The sequence below is a fragment of the Leopardus geoffroyi genome, chromosome D3 (assembly GCF_018350155.1).
Source record: "Leopardus geoffroyi isolate Oge1 chromosome D3, O.geoffroyi_Oge1_pat1.0, whole genome shotgun sequence".
Classification (NCBI taxonomy): Eukaryota; Metazoa; Chordata; class Mammalia; order Carnivora; family Felidae; genus Leopardus; species Leopardus geoffroyi.
The window spans coordinates 18,490,449-18,506,639 of NC_059339.1; the positions used below are offsets into that span (position 1 = coordinate 18,490,449).

Below are 16,191 nucleotides of genomic sequence, written 5' to 3' on the forward strand. Positions count from 1 at the left end.
CAGAGCCTAGAGCCTGCTTCGGATTCTGTGTCTCATTCTTTCTCTGTCCCTCCCCCACTTATGCTCTGTCTCTCTCCGTCTCTCAAAAGTAAATAAATGTAAAAAAAAAAAAAAAAAAAGCAAACATCTTTAACTTGATGCTTGGGATCTATTTAGTAAATTGTGTAATTAATAAGGACTTTGCTTTTTCTGTATTAAAAAGCATCTTTAAAAAATAAGTAAATACAGGGGTGCCTGGGTGGCTCAGTCAGTGAAGCGTTGACTATTGATTTCGGCTCGGGTCATGATCTCACAATTTCGTGAGTTTGAGCCCCGCATCAGGCTCCGTGCTGACAGTGCAGAGCCTGCTTGGGATTCTCTCTCTCCCTCTCTCTCTGCCCCTCCCCCACTTTCCGCACTCTCTCTCTCAAAATAAGCGTTAAAAAAAATAAAAATAAGCAAATACAGTTTTTTAATTGGTCTACTCGTGTAGCTTTAGCTCTTTAAATTTTTGGCCTCTCTAGTTTCGAACAGTTCTGCATCAATTACTGTAATGAGAAACTCCAACAACTGTTAATTGAGAGAACCCTTAAGGCGGAACAGGCAGAATATGAAATGGAAGGTATAGAGGTAAACGTCTTAATGTTTTCTTCTCACGTGATTTCTTAATCTAGCGAAAGAGATTTGCTTGAGAAATGATATTTCCCTGGAGATTTTGGCCTCCCTAGTACTAAGAATTATTTTTTTCTCTCCTGCTCTGCTTATTTTCTGGGAAATTACTTTGACATTTGGGTAGTTTCGTTTCTTTCTTTTTTTTTTTTTTTTTTTTAATGTTAGAGATAAAAAAATCAGATTTTGGAAAAATAACGTTGGAAAATCATTTCAAAAAGAGATCTATTTTATGTTCACCTAAGTCCCCCTCGGAGAATTCTTTTCTCTTTGTCATTTCAGTGGGAGCCCATTCAGTATTTCAACAACAAGATCATCTGTGATTTGGTGGACGAGAGACACAAAGGCATCATTTCCATTCTGGTGAGAAAATTAATGTTGACTTAGAGTCCATTCATACGGTGTCTCCAACACGCGGAAGTTTTCCCCCAGGCTCGAAAAGGGTTGCTTAGCACAAGCAGAAAGCCAGAAAACATAAAGGAAGGTTTTACAAAGACTGTGTGCTGATCCAGAGTTGAGACTCCTTGGGATGCACCCATGGCTTTATCTTGACCTCTTGGAACTTCTGAGAACATCCATGCCCAATTGTTCCAGTTCAAACATCGCTTTTTTCAGCACGTTTATTTATTTTTGAGAGAAACAGAGTGGGAGCGAGGGAGGGGCAGGGAGAGAGGGCGACACAGAACCTGAAGCAGGCCTCAGGCTCCCAGCCATCACCCCGACGCAGGCTCGAACCCATCACCCACGAACCGCGATATCATGACCTGAGCCAGAGTCGGATGCTTAACCGACTGAGCCACCCAAGACGCCCCCAAACATCACTTTTTAAAATCTAAAGCCAATGCGAAAGTATTTCTTTGCCTTTTCATTTGGGACCTTCTCCCTTATAATGAAAATAATTGGTCTCCTCTCTCCTGCCTGCCGCCCTCCCCCACCTAACTGTTGGGTGAACAAGATTCTAAAGCACAGCAGTGACTACAGATGGTGCCTGTCGTTGCCAGGAACATGGGCACCCCCTGGGTTCAGATGCCCGCCCCATTGCTTGCTAGCTATGTCACCTTGGGTGGGTGTCTTACCCTCTCTGAGCTCCCATCTCCTTGTCTTTTTTTTTTTTTTTTTTAATTTATTTATTTTTTTCAACGTTTATTTATTTTTGGGACAGAGAGAGACAGAGCATGAACGGGGGAGGGGAAGAGAGAGAGGGAGACACAGAATCGGAAACAGGCTCCAGGCTCTGAGCCATCAGCTCAGAGCCCGACGCGGGGCTCGAACTCACGGACCGCGAGATCGTGACCTGGCTGAAGTCGGACGCTTAACCGACTGCGCCACCCAGGCGCCCCCCCCATCTCCTTGTCTTAAATGGATGCAGTGATAGCAGCACTTATCTCGAGGAATTGTAAGGACAGGCTGAGATTGTACATGCACAGGGCTTAGAATTATGCCGGGGTGTGGTAAGCATCCAGACTCTCTTCGTTCAACAAATGCTTACCGAATGCTTTCCTTGGTGCCGTGACTGTGCCCTGTGCTGTGGGACACAAGCAGTGGACAAAACAGACCAAAACCACTATATTCATGAAGCTTTCAATTCTAGCGCGGAGAGACTGACAACAGACAGTTTCGTGGGCAAAATAAGTAGGTTTTACAATGAGAAAAGCTCAAAAGATGAGATGTGCCGGGAAGGATAACTCAGTTTCAGGCGAGGTGGTCTGGGAAGGGCCGTGTGGACATCCGGGGAGGCAAGTTCCGGGAGGCACAGGCTGCCATAAGCTCTTCTCTGGGCTCTCAATGCTCATATTGATGGCTAGGCTAGCATAGACACGTCACTTCGGAAGAGTTGTCTCACTCACCCGGACCCCGGTGTTCTCTTGTCGTTTTAACAAAAGCTGCAGGGTTGATTTTAAAGATGGTCACTCGCATGTTGCCAACGTTAAGGGCCCGAAACAGGAAGTAGAAAGACACAGCCGGAGAGACGTGAGAAGTTAGATGCCCGGGGCTTTATAGCTTTCTCTCCACGAGGTTTTTGCTCCTGGTAAAAGGGGATGTGGTCTTGGCCAGCAGTGGCTGGTTAAGAGAAACTGAGGTGGTGTTCAAGAAGACTTTGGAAATACGGTGGTCGGATGGGTGGGCGAGGTGACTTTTCACAGAATTTCAGATCCCTCTGAGAAGCTAAGCACGCGTGAGGGGTCACTGCCCTCGCGCCCCCAAGGTCCACCTGAACTTGGGTTGAGGTGACAGCGTTTTAGTCCAGTACCTTCTGCCACAGCCGGCGAAGGCGTTTCAACTTGGAATCGATGGCGTAAGATGCTACGGATCGAGGCTTCTCTTTTTTCTCTGGAAGGATGAAGAATGTATCCGTCCCGGTCCCGCTACGGACTTGAGTTTCCTGGAGAAATTGGAAGAGAAAGTAGGCCAGCATGCGCACTTCCAGACGTATGTATCTCGCTCGACAAGCTGTTGCTTGGGGAAGCTCGTCACTTACCCACTTTCTTGGGTATGTGGGCAGTGGACCCCAAGAGTAAAGGTGCTTCCTCGTGCACAGAAACGTGATGCACCATGATGATATACCGACTCCTATATATGTGTACCTTTTGTTAGTAGAAATCAAACCCGAATTCCAGGTAGAATGTTCTAAGATTTTGTATCTTTTTTTTTTTTAACGTTTATTTTTGAGAGTGAGAGAGAGCACAGTGGAGGAGGGGCAGAGAGAGAGGGAGACACAGAGTCTGAAGCAGGCTCCAGGGTCCAAGCTGTCAGCACAGAGCCCGACGCGGGGCCCAAACTCATGAACCATGAGATCATGACCTGAGCCGAAGTCAGACACTTCATGGACTGAGCCACCCGGGCGCCCCTAAGATTTTGTATCTTTATGATCGTTACCTTGTCGACAGGGTCACAGGTGTGAAATAGGCTTCTTTTTGAAAGTCTTTTTTTTTTTTTTTTTAATGTTTATTTTGAGAGAGAGAGAGTGCAAGCAGGGGAGGGACAGAGAGAGAGGGAGAGAGCCAACTAGGCTCAGTGCAGTCAGCACAGAACCCAACACGGGGCTTGATCTCATGAACTGTGAGATCATGACCGGAGCTGAAATCAAGAGTCAGACACTTAATGGACTGAGCCACCCAGGAACCCCATAAATAGTCTTTTTTTTTTTTTAAGTTACGTATCAAATATAAAGTACACACAGAGCTATGTGTGGATCTGAAGCGTACGACCCGACGAATCTTCACATTCGTGTGTACTCACATCAGTGCCACGTAGATCCAGAGAATGAGGGTTTACAGCATCCAAGAAAATTGACTAGAATCGCAGCTCGGCCACTTATAAGACACGTGACCTATTAATATACCTGGTGCGGAGCATGGTAACTGGCTCCGTAAGTCACCTAGTGTAATTTCTGGCCGTGGCAAAGACCGGGTAAATGGTAGTGGCTTTATCAGAGCTTTTGTAGAATATTGAAAGGATAAGGAAATGACTCAAAAGTGGAAAACTGAAGGGCACTGGGTGGCTCAGTCAGTTAAATGTCTGACTTCAGCTCAGGTCACGATCTCATGGTCCGTGAGTTAAAGCCCCGCATCAGGCTTGGGAATTCTCTCTCTTCCTCTCTCTCTCTGCCCCTCCCCCACTTGCATTCTCTCTCTCTCTCTCTCTCTCTCTCTCTCTCTCTCAAAATAAATAAGCTTTTTAAAATCTTTAAAAAAATGGAAAATTGAATTGCAGCATATTCACAAATGGCATAACACATAGCCACGAGAATGAACAATCCGTAACTACATGCAGTGATATGGATAAATCACAGAACGTGTAAGCAGGAGGAATCAGACACACAGGGGCACCTGGGTGGCTCAGTCAGTTAAGCATCTGTCAGCACAGAGCCCGCTTCGGATCCTCTGTCCCTCTCTCTATCTGCTCCTCCTCCATTCATGCTGTCTCTCTCTCTCTCTCAGAAATAAACATTTAAACATTTTGTTTTTAAAAAAAAGAGGAATCAGACACAAAAGGGTACGTACGATACAATTAGGTTTCTATAAGGTATAAAACCAGATAAAAACCAACGTGTTGTGTTAGGTGTCAGGTCAGAACTGCAAAGGGCTCAAGGCGGGGGTAGGTGGTTCTCAGGGAACCAGGAACGTTCTGTTTCTTGATCTGGTTGCTGGTTACCTGGGTGTTCGTTGTGCCAAAGTTCACTGAACCATACACTTAGGGTATCTGCGTTGTCAACATATATGTTATGTACATTTCAAGAAAGGTTACAAAAAAATTAGCCATCACCAGAATCTGAAAAATGATGTTTTATGAGCATTTTAGTCACTTGCCATCATAAAAATGTAGTAAATTGGTTCTTAGTTATCATCTGGAAAAAGTAGAAGTTTTTTCATCGTACCAATCAGTGTGTCTTCTGTGGCTCACGTGTGTTTTTTAATTCCTCAGTTCTCAGGGGAAGGATCACATTTTAAGTCTTCGTTTCAATTCCAGTTAGTTAACATACAGTGTTATGTCAGTTTCAGGGGTGCAGTATAGTGATTCAGCACTTCCATTCCTCACCCTGTGCTCATCACAAGTGAAGTCCTCAGTCCCCATCGCCTATTTCCCCCATGTCCCCACCCTGGTCCGTTCTGGTAACCATCAGTTTGTTCTCTACAGTTAAGAGTTTGTTTCTTGCTTTGTCTCTCCCCCCCCCCCCCCCACTTTGTTCATTTGTTTCTTAAATTCCACATATGAATGAGATCACACGGTATTGTCTTTCTCTGACTGACTTTTACTTAGCCATTATATTCTCCAGGTCCATCCGTGTCGTTGCAAATGGCAAGATTTCATTCTGTTTTGTGGCTGGGTAATATTCTATTGTGTTTATATGCCATATCTTCTTTATCCATTCACCGATCGGTGGACACTTGGGCTGCTTCCATAATCTGACTGTTGTAAATAACGCTGCTATAAACATAGGGCTGCATGTATCCCTTTGGGTAGCTCTGTTTTAACTTTTGGAGGAACCTCCCTAGTCCTTCCCACAGTGGCCGCACCACTTTGCGTCCCACCAGCTGTGCAAGTGGGTTACCCTTTCTCCAGGCTTCTCTTTCGCTCTTTGCTTTCTATGTTGGTGCGTTTTGTTACAGCCAACTAGGAAGGTCGTGTCTCGTTCTCTCTTGCTGCAGCCGGAAGCTGGCGGGGCCAAAGGGCCGAAAGAGGATTGGCTGGATGGAGTTTCGGCTCTCTCACTACGCAGGAGAGGTCACGTACTGCACCAAAGGTGAGTGTGCGTGGGGCGTAGGTCACGGTCACGCAGGTGTCCCTGTGTCCGCCGAAGAAACGGCTGCACGTCTATCCCAAACATTCCCTAGCTCTGCTTGCAAGCAAGCCGTTTGAAGTTTTCTCTTTATTACTTTTTTGTCGAACCACTTCATTTCACCCATTTAAAGTGTACCCTCCGGTAAGTTTTACTCTGTTCACTTTATAGTTATGCACCCGTCACCGCTGTGCATTTTAGAACGCTTCGCCCCAGGGGCGCCTGGCGTGGCTCAGTCAATGAAGCAGGCAACTCTTGGCCTCGGCTCTGGTCATGATCTCGCGGTTTGTGGGTTCGAGTCCCAGGTCAGGCTCCGCGCTGATGGCACAGAGCCTGCTTGGGATTCTCCTTCTTTCTCTCTGCCCCTCTCCTGCTACCGTGCTCTCTCTCTCTCTCTCAAAATAAATAAATATTTAACAAAAAAAAGAACACTTCATCCCAAAAAGAAACCCTGTTTGCATTAGCAACTATTCCCTATTTTCCCCAGCCCCATCCCCCACAGCTGTGAACTAATCTGTTTTCTGTCTCTGCAAATTTGCCTGTTCTGGGTATTTCATCTAAATGGGATCACACAATGTGTGGTCTTCTGTGTCTGGCTTCTTTCCCTTAGCATCTTGTTTTCAAGGTTCATCTGTGTTACCATTTTTATTGCTAAATAATATTCCATTCTATGGATATACCCTGTTTTGTTTATCCGTTCATCAGTTGATAGGCATTTCGGTTGTTTGCTTTTGAGCTCTTACTAATAAGGTTCCTGTGAACATTGTCTTTCAAAACCTTTAAAAAAATATTTTCTTTTGTCATTTCTGCTTTAGGTTCTAAATTGTTTTCCCTTTTTTTTTTTTTCTTTTTACAGTTCTTTTTTAAGGTAGGCTCCACACCCAACATGGGGCTTGAACTCACAACCCCAAGATCAAGAGTCACATGCTCCATTGACTGAGCAAGCCAGGCGCGCCTAAATTATTTTCACTTTTAAATAAGTTTCTCTAAGAATCTTTAAAAAGCAATATGTATTTTTTCTCTTGAATTCAGAGTGGTATAAAAACAGAAAACATTTTCAAATGGAATGAATCTCTCTTTGTGGATAATTTGATTGATTGTCATCATCAATAATATACACGTAACGCAAGAAGTTCCTAACGGTACAGAAAAGTCCAAAAAAGGAAACTAAAAGTCCCCTTTACTCCTAGTTTCTCCCACAGGAACCAACAGTTTCTTGTAATTTCTTTCAGGAAAATAGAAATATCTTCTGCATCTACTTAAATATGTGGGGACACATATACTTATTCAAATAACACATATATGCACACACATTTAAGTAACACAGATGTTATTCTGTGTTCTCTATTTTGCATTTTTTTTCATTTCATGAAAATGAGAAAAATTGTTTGTTTTGTTTTAAATGTTTGTTTATTTATTTTTGAGAGAGATAGGGAGAAAAAGCGTGTGCCCAAGTGAGCTAGGGGCACAGAGAGAGAGAGAGAGAGAGAGAGAGATAGAAGCAGGGCTCATATTCACCCGAACTGGGGCTCAAGCTCACCCAGTGTGGGATTCGAACTCATGGGATCATGACCTGAGCCGAAGTCAGATGCACCCAGGTGCCCTAAATGTTTGTTTATTTTTGAGCGAAAGAGCGTGAACAGGGGAGGGGCAGAGAGAGAGAGAAGAGAGAGAGAGAGAGACAGAGGATCCGAAGCAGGCTTGGTCCTGACAGCAGAGAGCCCAGTGTGGGGTTAAACGCACTAACCTCAAGACCATGATCTGAGCCAAAGTCAGACGCTCAACCGACTGAGCCACCCAGGAGCCCAAGATCATTTGGATTCCAATTAACGCTCAATACTTACTGTAGACCAGACACTGTCCCAGTGCTTCACCTCACAGAACCGTTTTATTATCCTTCTTTTAATCTCGAAGGCAACTGAGCTCAGAGAAGTCAAGTAACTTGCCCAAGGTCGCTCAGATAGTAAGTGACAGAGCTGGGGTTCAGACCCACACCTTTTGCCTCTGCACTCACATCTATTCTCCGTAGCAGCCAACAGATTGCACCACGTTTCTTTTGAGAGGCTGCAGGCACTCCCTCTAGGGCCGTGTCCTTTGACCTGTTTGATGGACACAGCTTGTTTCCAGTTTTGTTTCTTGTAAACCCTGCTATCGTTGACCCCCTTGCATATTTCACTTGGCCAATCTGTGCATGTTATATACGTAGCATAAATTCCTAAAAGTGGCATTGCTAAGTTAAAAGTTCTATCAGAAATTAGTTTGGGGGCGCCTGGGCGGCTCAGTGGGTTGAGGGTCCAACTTTGGCTCGGGTCATGACCTCATGGTTCGTGGGTTCGAGCCCCCGAGTCGGGCTCTCTGCTGTCACTGCACAGTCCACTTCAAATCCTCTGTCTCCTTCTCTCTCTGTGCCTCCCCTGCTTGTCCTCTCTCTCTCTCTCTTTCTGTCTCCCTCAACAATAAACATTTAAAAAGTTTTTCTAAGAAGAAAATCTTATGCCAAGTTACAAAAGGACAAAACCCTGCATCATTCCCATTATAAGGCGTAGTCAAATTAGAAGAGTAGCCAAATTCCTAGAGGCAGGAAGTGGTGGTTACCAGGGGCTGGGGGAGGGGGAGGGGGGAGTTAGCATTTAAGGGGGTCAGAGTTTCAGTTTGAGAAGGTGAAGCATTTTGGAGACGACTGGTGGTGCCGGTTACACAGCAGTGTGGCCGTGCTTAATACCGCTGAACATGTAAAAATAGCTAAAATGCTAAATTTTATGTTATGTCTGTTTTGCCACAATAAGGATGCCAGTCTTGGTGACTCCAAATAGTCTTCTGAAAAGGTTAGGTCTCAGACGCCTTTTTTTAGTTGGTTTTGATTGCATAACGTCATTTAGTTACGAACATAATTATTAGTAACTGATAAGGTTTTAAGCGAGCCCTGAATAAACCAAGTTTTAACATTGGAAATGGCGAGTTTTCCTTTGTATGAAGACACTGTTGGGTGCCTCGAGTCCTGGGGCTTCAGCTTGGCTTTGCTAAGTGGTGGGATGATTTTCTCACCTGGCTTCGCCTGGCCCCTCTTGAAATTCAGTACCCTCTTCCTTGTTCTGACGTCATTCCGTTTATACGTAGTTCTATGCTACGGGACTAGGACATATCTACAGGGCTTCGCGTAAAATCTCTACCTTCTTGTGATAGCTAAGTGGGAGTTTAGAGTACGGCGTGTATGCCATAGATTCAACTCTGAGGACCTCATTCTCAACCAAGGGCGAGCTAACTCCTCCAGGAACATCTGGCCATGTCTAGAGACAATTTGATACTTGCAGCTAGAGAAGGTGACACTGACATCGCGTGGGTAGAGGTCAGGGATGCTGTTAAACATTCTGTGATTCACAAGATGGACCCCACAACAAAGTCTTTTCAGCCCCAAATGTGAGCAGTGCCAAGGCTGGGAAGCTCCGACCTGATCCTAGGAGATTATTTGCAGGGTTTCCTTTTGCGATCACTTGGGATGGAAATGCATTTTTAGGCAAAGCCATTGACTCAAAAAAAGTTTCAACGTTTTACAGGTTTCTTGGAAAAGAACAATGATCTCCTCTACAGACATCTGAAAGAAGTAAGTGTGAAGTTTAACCATGTGTGTTTCTGATGGTTATTAGATATCACCCATGACCCGGATTTGGGGCTAGATTGGGCCTCCTGGATTTTTTTCTGCAGTCCTTTACGATAGACCTTCATGGCCGGAACAGATATTTGAGGTCATCTGTACGATGTGCCCTTGATCCAACGTGCCTATTCAAGTGTGTATGTTGCCCCTGCTGTGTGCCAGAACTCTGTACCCGCTCTGGGCGGTCCTTGCTCTCACGAGGCTTACCATGGGGGGTGGGGAGTGGCCGAGGATAAATATATACATTGACCCCTGAACAACAAGATCCTGCCAATCCTCTGTGCAGTCAAACATCCACCTATAACTGGGCACCTGGGTGGCTCAGTTGGCCAAGCATCTGACTTCGGCCCAGGTCATGACCTCATAGTTCATGAGCTCAAGCCTCGCATCGGGCTCCGCGCTGCTGTGCGGAGTCTGCTTGGGATTCTCTCTCTCTTTCTTCCTCTCTCTCTGCCCCTGGCATGCTCTCTCTGTTTCTCAAAAATAAATGATCTTAAAAATCCATGTATGACTTTTGACTTCCCACAACTTAACTGCTAACAGCCTGCCGTTGACCGGAAAACTTACTGATGCATAAACAGCCAATTCACACATATTTTGTCTGTTACCTGTATCATATATGCTGCATTCTTAAAAGGAGGTAAGCTAGAGAAAAGAAAATGTTAGTGAGAAAATCTTACAGAGACTCTTAAATACAGAGAACAAACTTGAGGCCCCCAAACCAAGAGCACACTGAATACTCTGTATGTCAGCCAGCTTAACGATAAATCGTATTAAGAAAAAAAGAAAATCTTAAAATACATTTATAGTAATGTTGCTGTTAAAAAAAAAAAAAAAACTACACGTAAGTGGATCCACGTGGTTCAAATCCATATTGTTCAAAGGTCAACTGCACACGATAAGTTACCCATCAGTGAGAAGTGCTACGAAGAAAATAAGGAAATATGATTGAGAGGGACATTTTCTTTTTTAAAGTTTGTTTATTTTGAGAGAGACAGAGCATGAATGGGGGATGAACAGAGAGAGGGAGAGGGAGAATCCCAAGCAGGCTCAGCACTGATGCAGAGCCTGACACGGGGGCTTGAATTCACAAACTGTGAGATCATGACCTGAGCCGAAATCAAGAGTCAGATGCTTAACTGATCGAGCCACCCAGGTGCCCTGAGAGGGACATTTTAAATTTAGTTTAAGAGATCAAAGAAAGCACCCCTCTGGAGGTGACTTCGAGCTGTTGACTGGAAAAAATGGGGTTTCTCCAGGGTGGGGGACCAGCATGTGCAAAGGCCCTGAGGCCCAGATGAGTTCAGTGTGTGTTCGGTGACGAGTATAATGTTAGGAGCGGGGACTGAGCCCATCAGGATGAAGTCCCCAAGGAGGAGTAGAGATTTTTGTTCTGGTGCAGCGGGAATATAGCAGGGTAGCACAAACAGAGGATGAGGAGATGGACCCAGAGAAATCTCAACTTGTTCAAGGTCACACGGTGAGGTGGGGCTGAGATTAGCCCCTAGGGCTGCTGCTGCAAGTCCCAATCTCCCTCCATGTACCTCACTGATCAGAAAAACCTTGGGTGTTGTAGAGCCTTGCTTTGCATTGAAACAGTCAACTGTTTTATAAAAATGGGATTTTAGGGGTGCCTGGGTGGCTTGGTCGGTTAAGCATCCGACTTCGGGACTTCGGCTCAGGTCATGATCTCACGGTCCGTGAGTTCGAGCCCCGCATCGGGCTCTGTGCTGACCGCTCAGAGCCTGCAGCCTGTTTCAGATTCTGTGTCTCCCTCTGTCTCTGCCCCTCCCCTGTTCATGCTCTGTCTCTCTCTGTCTCAAAAATAAATAAACGTTGAAAAAAAAAATTTTTTTTTTTAATTAAAAAAAAAATGGGATTTTATTTAAGTAGCTTGGTCAACAAAAAGCTTAAACGTTAGGGAGGCGTTTTCAGAGTGGATGCACAAACCAGTCATTTCAGGATGTCTTCTGCCCTCCCTGGTCTTTCTCTGTCACTTCTAGGTCCTCTTGTCCCCACCTCTGGGGTTCAGGATGGAGAAGCAATTCCTAACTTTGGATCTCTGTCCAGGCAGGAGCTCTCTGGGTCATTGTCAGCCCCACCCCTTCCCAACTGGGGGTCTCGGGCAGACCTCCCCATCTGGTGAGGTGCGTCTGGTGGGGCCTCCCTCTCAGAGTCGCGGTGAATGACACAGGAGTGGAAGGGCCGGGCCGACACAGGGAACGTAATAATCATCTCCTGACGATTTGACACACTGGCCTCTGTGTGCCATGCCCCTGCCCCTCACAAACCCACCCACGGAGGGGGCTTCCCATGGAAAAATCTCCAAGTCTCTCACTTGACCAGCCAGGGCTGAAGCTCCTTGCACTTTGTTTTGGCTTCAAAATGGGTCATTTCAATTTGCTCTCTCCTGTATACAAATTGCTCTTTCCTGCCGTTGTAAATGCAGAATTAGAGTGGATTAAACAATTTTTTTTTTAATTTAAAGAAACATTGCGGGGCACAGGGGGCTCCGTCGGTTAAGCGTCTGACTTCGGCTCAGGTCATAATCTTGATGTTCGTGGGTTCAAGCCCCGCATTGGACTCTGTGCTGACAGCTCAGAGCCTGGAGCCTCCTTCAGATTCTGTGTCTCCTTCTCTCTCTGCCCCCACCCCCCTCCTCTCTCTGTCTGTCTGTCTCTCTCTTTCTCTCAAAAATCAATAAATAAACTTAAAAAATACCACAAAATGAAGCTTTAAACATTTCCTTCCGTGTTTGACTATGTCTTTTCCCCACTTCTTCAAGTGCTCCGGAAGTAAGTGGCTCTGGGACCTTGTGCATACTTATGCAAGCTCTCCTGAAGGCCCCTTAGTGATTTCCGAAACACTGAACGTGGAACTCCTTTCTTTTACTTGCAGGTGCTCTGCAGTTCCAAAAATCGCATCCTGAAGGAATGCTTCCTGGTGGCTGAGTTAGAAAACCGAAGAAGGCCACCAACGGTGAGTGGCGAGGTGGGGAAAAAATGCTCATGCAGAATTAGAAAGGTAGCAAAAATCAGCCAGAGGGCACAGTTACCCCCAGTTACCTATACATTTTAAGCTGTCCTTCCTTTTTCTGGAAATGTTGCTAACACGTTCTACTAAATATATACTTTCCAAGTGTAGCAACCAGTGTGCTTATTTGCACTCACTGAGTGCCTACTGTGTAGAGGGGGCACAGGATTTAACGCTAACAAAATGGACAAGATCTCTCTTCTCATGGGGCTTATAATCTAGTGAAAGAAAGTATGGGAAAATACCATCAAAGAAAGAAAGAGCTTAAAACAGTGTGTCATAAAGGAAGCTTGGTAACAAGGAAGTAAGAGAGCATGGGGGTGATGGTCTCAATGGCGATACTGGCTCTTACAAAGCGCTCATCACATATTTGCTAAGCGAAGGAAGAATTCTGGACAGGTGCTTGTCCGGCTTCTGCTTGACCAGCCTGAGCCTGTACTTCGCAGGCCAGGACAGTCAGAACCTTCTCCTAGTGGGCAGAATGGTAATGGGTGGGATAATATGTCAGGAGTTGGGACCTAAAGGGCTAGCCAGTCTTCTCTGTATTTACTTGGAGCTGCAGTCTCTACTTAGTTCATTCTCTCTCTCTCTCTTTCTCAAGGTGGGGACTCAGTTTAAAAACAGCCTGAGCAGCCTTCTGGAAATCCTCATCTCTAAGGAACCTTCATACATCCGTTGCATCAAGCCCAATGAGAGGAAAGAACCCAGTGAGTCATGAATCGTTCTGCACACTGAACTCAGGGAAATAAGGCTGGGAGGAAAGCCAAGGTGGCAGTGGGTTAAAATCCTAACAAAAAAACAAAAAAACAAAAAACCCCACAGGCTTGCTCCTTGCTCTCCATACACGATTTATTTTCATTTTTAAATAATAGAAAGTAAATGAATAGAGAGGGAGAGGAGTTTTTTTGGTGGTCCTGAGTGACCATTGCTCAGAGCCTGGCCAGTTTCAGGAGCAGCACAGCTGAGCCAGGCAGATGTCAGAGGTGGGGGGAAGCAGTGTTGCTTCTCTCCAGCCAGTGAACAGTTTTCCAAATGGTCTGGGACTTGGGTATCTTCCACGCTCATGCCATGGTCGGTAACACAGTTGTATAGTCAGAGGCTTACGGAAGGCAGGCAGGAAGAGCGCGTGAGTGAAGCAGGATGTAAGGCAATAGGGAGTGGAGGGGACTGTGGCGAACTGCAAAGGGCACATGCTGTCTAAAGGAGCAGCCCTATTACCTTCCAGCTAGTTATTGCCACATGGGGCTCTAGCCCAGCATGGCCAGATATCTTTTTTTTTTTTTTTTTAAGAGAAGCCAGAAATCCAATTTTTGCTGTAAATTCCCCCATTTAAATAAAACAACAGAGTTAAGACCTGACAAAATATGTCCATGGCCAGACCTAGCCCACAGATGGTCAGCTTGCAGCCTATGGTCTGTCTTGGTTGAAACAGAGCCATGGAATCCTTTACTGTCACTCTCCCTTCTGTGTTTCCAAAGGCAAGTTTGATGACTTGCTCATAAGGCATCAGATCAAGTACCTGGGGCTGATGGAGCACCTGCGGGTGAGACGGGCTGGCTTTGCACACCGGCGGAAATATGAGCATTTCTTGCAAAGGTAAAGTTGGTTTTGTTGAGTTGAAGCCGGTACAAATACCTACTGTGTGAGGACTCTCAGGGTGCGTTGCTGAATAAAAGGCCAGGCCCCGGGCAACTCCATTTGGTTAATTGCTGTAGACTTGACTGTGATGAGCACTAACATTTTGCAGAATAGGAAACTGATTCACTGTACCTCCTTCCCTTCCTGACGTTAAGCCTGTAACTTCTTGGAGTCCAGGAAACACAGGTTAACGCACAGACCTGCCACCCAGGGGGCAGAGTGGGCAGTGCACCGCTTGAGTCTGTACTTAGTTGGGGAAGACCCTTCCCATGGTGATTGTAGGTGCTAGTTTAGCCTTCAGTCTGGAAGCGATCCTCTCGGCCTCATGGGCTATCAAGAGAAGCAGGTGGAGTGGTGTGAACATAAGTTCATAAGGATTTAATGATATAATCCCACCACCACCGCCACTCAAATGGCTTGTGCACCAGCACTTCATTGGTGGGGGGCTATGTGTGAATTTGTCCTACCAAAAAAAAAAAAAAAAAAATCAACACATTCTCACACACTCAAGGGAAGCAGAATAAAATTGTTATTTTTGTGGGTCGCCATGGTTGAATATTGGCAATTTTATATTTTAACCTGATACTAAGCTGCTTTTGAGCTTCAACTGTATAAAAGTCTTGTGCACGAGCTTACATTTTTCATCAGATGTCTTGCATTTTGCAACTTACATCAAGATCCTGCCCTTTGAAACTTGAGCGTTTTCTAGCAGCTCTAATTTGTAGCCCCTGATTTAGTGATCTCAGATCTTTCTCTACCAAGGATCATGTTTGTTTTTCTCTCATGAGCCTCATGCCTTGATAAGTAATATCTGCTTATATGCATTTATTAAGTAATAATCTCTTTCCTTACTGTTCTGTTAATGATTTATATACCTGCTGACACCCTTTAGCTGTAACTCCCTTATCTCCTTACCACCCCCACTCCAGCCCGAAGCAGTCCCTAACCTACTGCTTGTCTCTCTAGATTTCCCCATTCTGAACATTTCATATGCACGAAATCATACAGCATATGGCCTTTTGTGACTGGTTTCTATCACTTGGCATAGTGTTTTCAAGGTTCATCCCTGTTGTAGTGTATATTTTCATTCCTTTTGAGGGCTGAATCATGCTCCATTGTGTGGATAGACAGGCCACATTCTATTTATGCATTATCAGTTGATGGGCATTTGGATTGTTTCTGCTCGGGGCTATGATGAATAATACTGTTCTGCATATAACATATAATAATACTGTTATGCATATGCATAGGTTTTTATGTGGACATGTGTTTTTATTTGGGAGGGGGTATACCTATGAGTAGATTACTAGGTTGTATGATAATTCAATGTTTATTTGTTTGAGGAACTACCAGACTGTTTGCCTTGTGTTTGCTCATCAGCTACTTGTATATCATTCACCATTTTCACATATCCATTTTTTTCTGAGTCTAACTTGGGGTAGAGATGGCCAGAATCAGCAGCCGCCGCCCACCCTACCCCCCAAACACATGCGCGTTTGATGTTCCCATTTTTTTTTTTTGCATTTTTTTTGCACTTCACAAATCTTCTTTTCTATTTTGTTATTGCCTGAGGCTCCTTCACTCTTTCTGTAAATACTACTGAGCACCTGCTGTGTACCAGCGCTGTCCTTGGTGCTGGGTAACTGCAGGACAGCACAGACCCCACTGCAGCATGGGGTTTACTTCCCAGTGGGGGAGCCCACTAGCTATAATGAGGATATAGGCGGTCAAGTGGGGATATGTCTTTGAAGGGAAATGAATCTGGGGAGGGGAAAGAGGAGCAGGGTCGAAAGGTGGAAGGCTTTACCTCTTGAGGTAAGGTGGTCTGGGAGGGCCTTTCCAAGTGGAGGGAGGGAGCCATGAAGGTATTTGGGGACAGTGATCCAGGGAGGAGAGCCTGGAGGTGGGAACTGGGTGGGCTGGAGGACCAGCCAGGAGG

The 16,191-nt window shown here is 45.3% G+C and overlaps 1 protein-coding gene across 1 annotated transcript in view; it reads left to right on the plus strand.

Moving 5' to 3' along the window:
* The window catches only part of MYO1H (myosin IH), a 46,235-nt gene that overhangs the window by 14,366 nt on the left and 15,678 nt on the right, over positions 1-16,191 (plus strand). The window contains exons 11-18 of the mRNA XM_045458146.1: positions 504-609; positions 931-1,011; positions 2,987-3,078; positions 5,799-5,893; positions 9,484-9,530; positions 12,480-12,560; positions 13,216-13,321; positions 14,093-14,210. Coding sequence (XP_045314102.1) covers positions 504-609; positions 931-1,011; positions 2,987-3,078; positions 5,799-5,893; positions 9,484-9,530; positions 12,480-12,560; positions 13,216-13,321; positions 14,093-14,210 — 726 coding nt within the window. The remainder of the gene's footprint in view (positions 1-503; positions 610-930; positions 1,012-2,986; positions 3,079-5,798; positions 5,894-9,483; positions 9,531-12,479; positions 12,561-13,215; positions 13,322-14,092; positions 14,211-16,191) is intronic.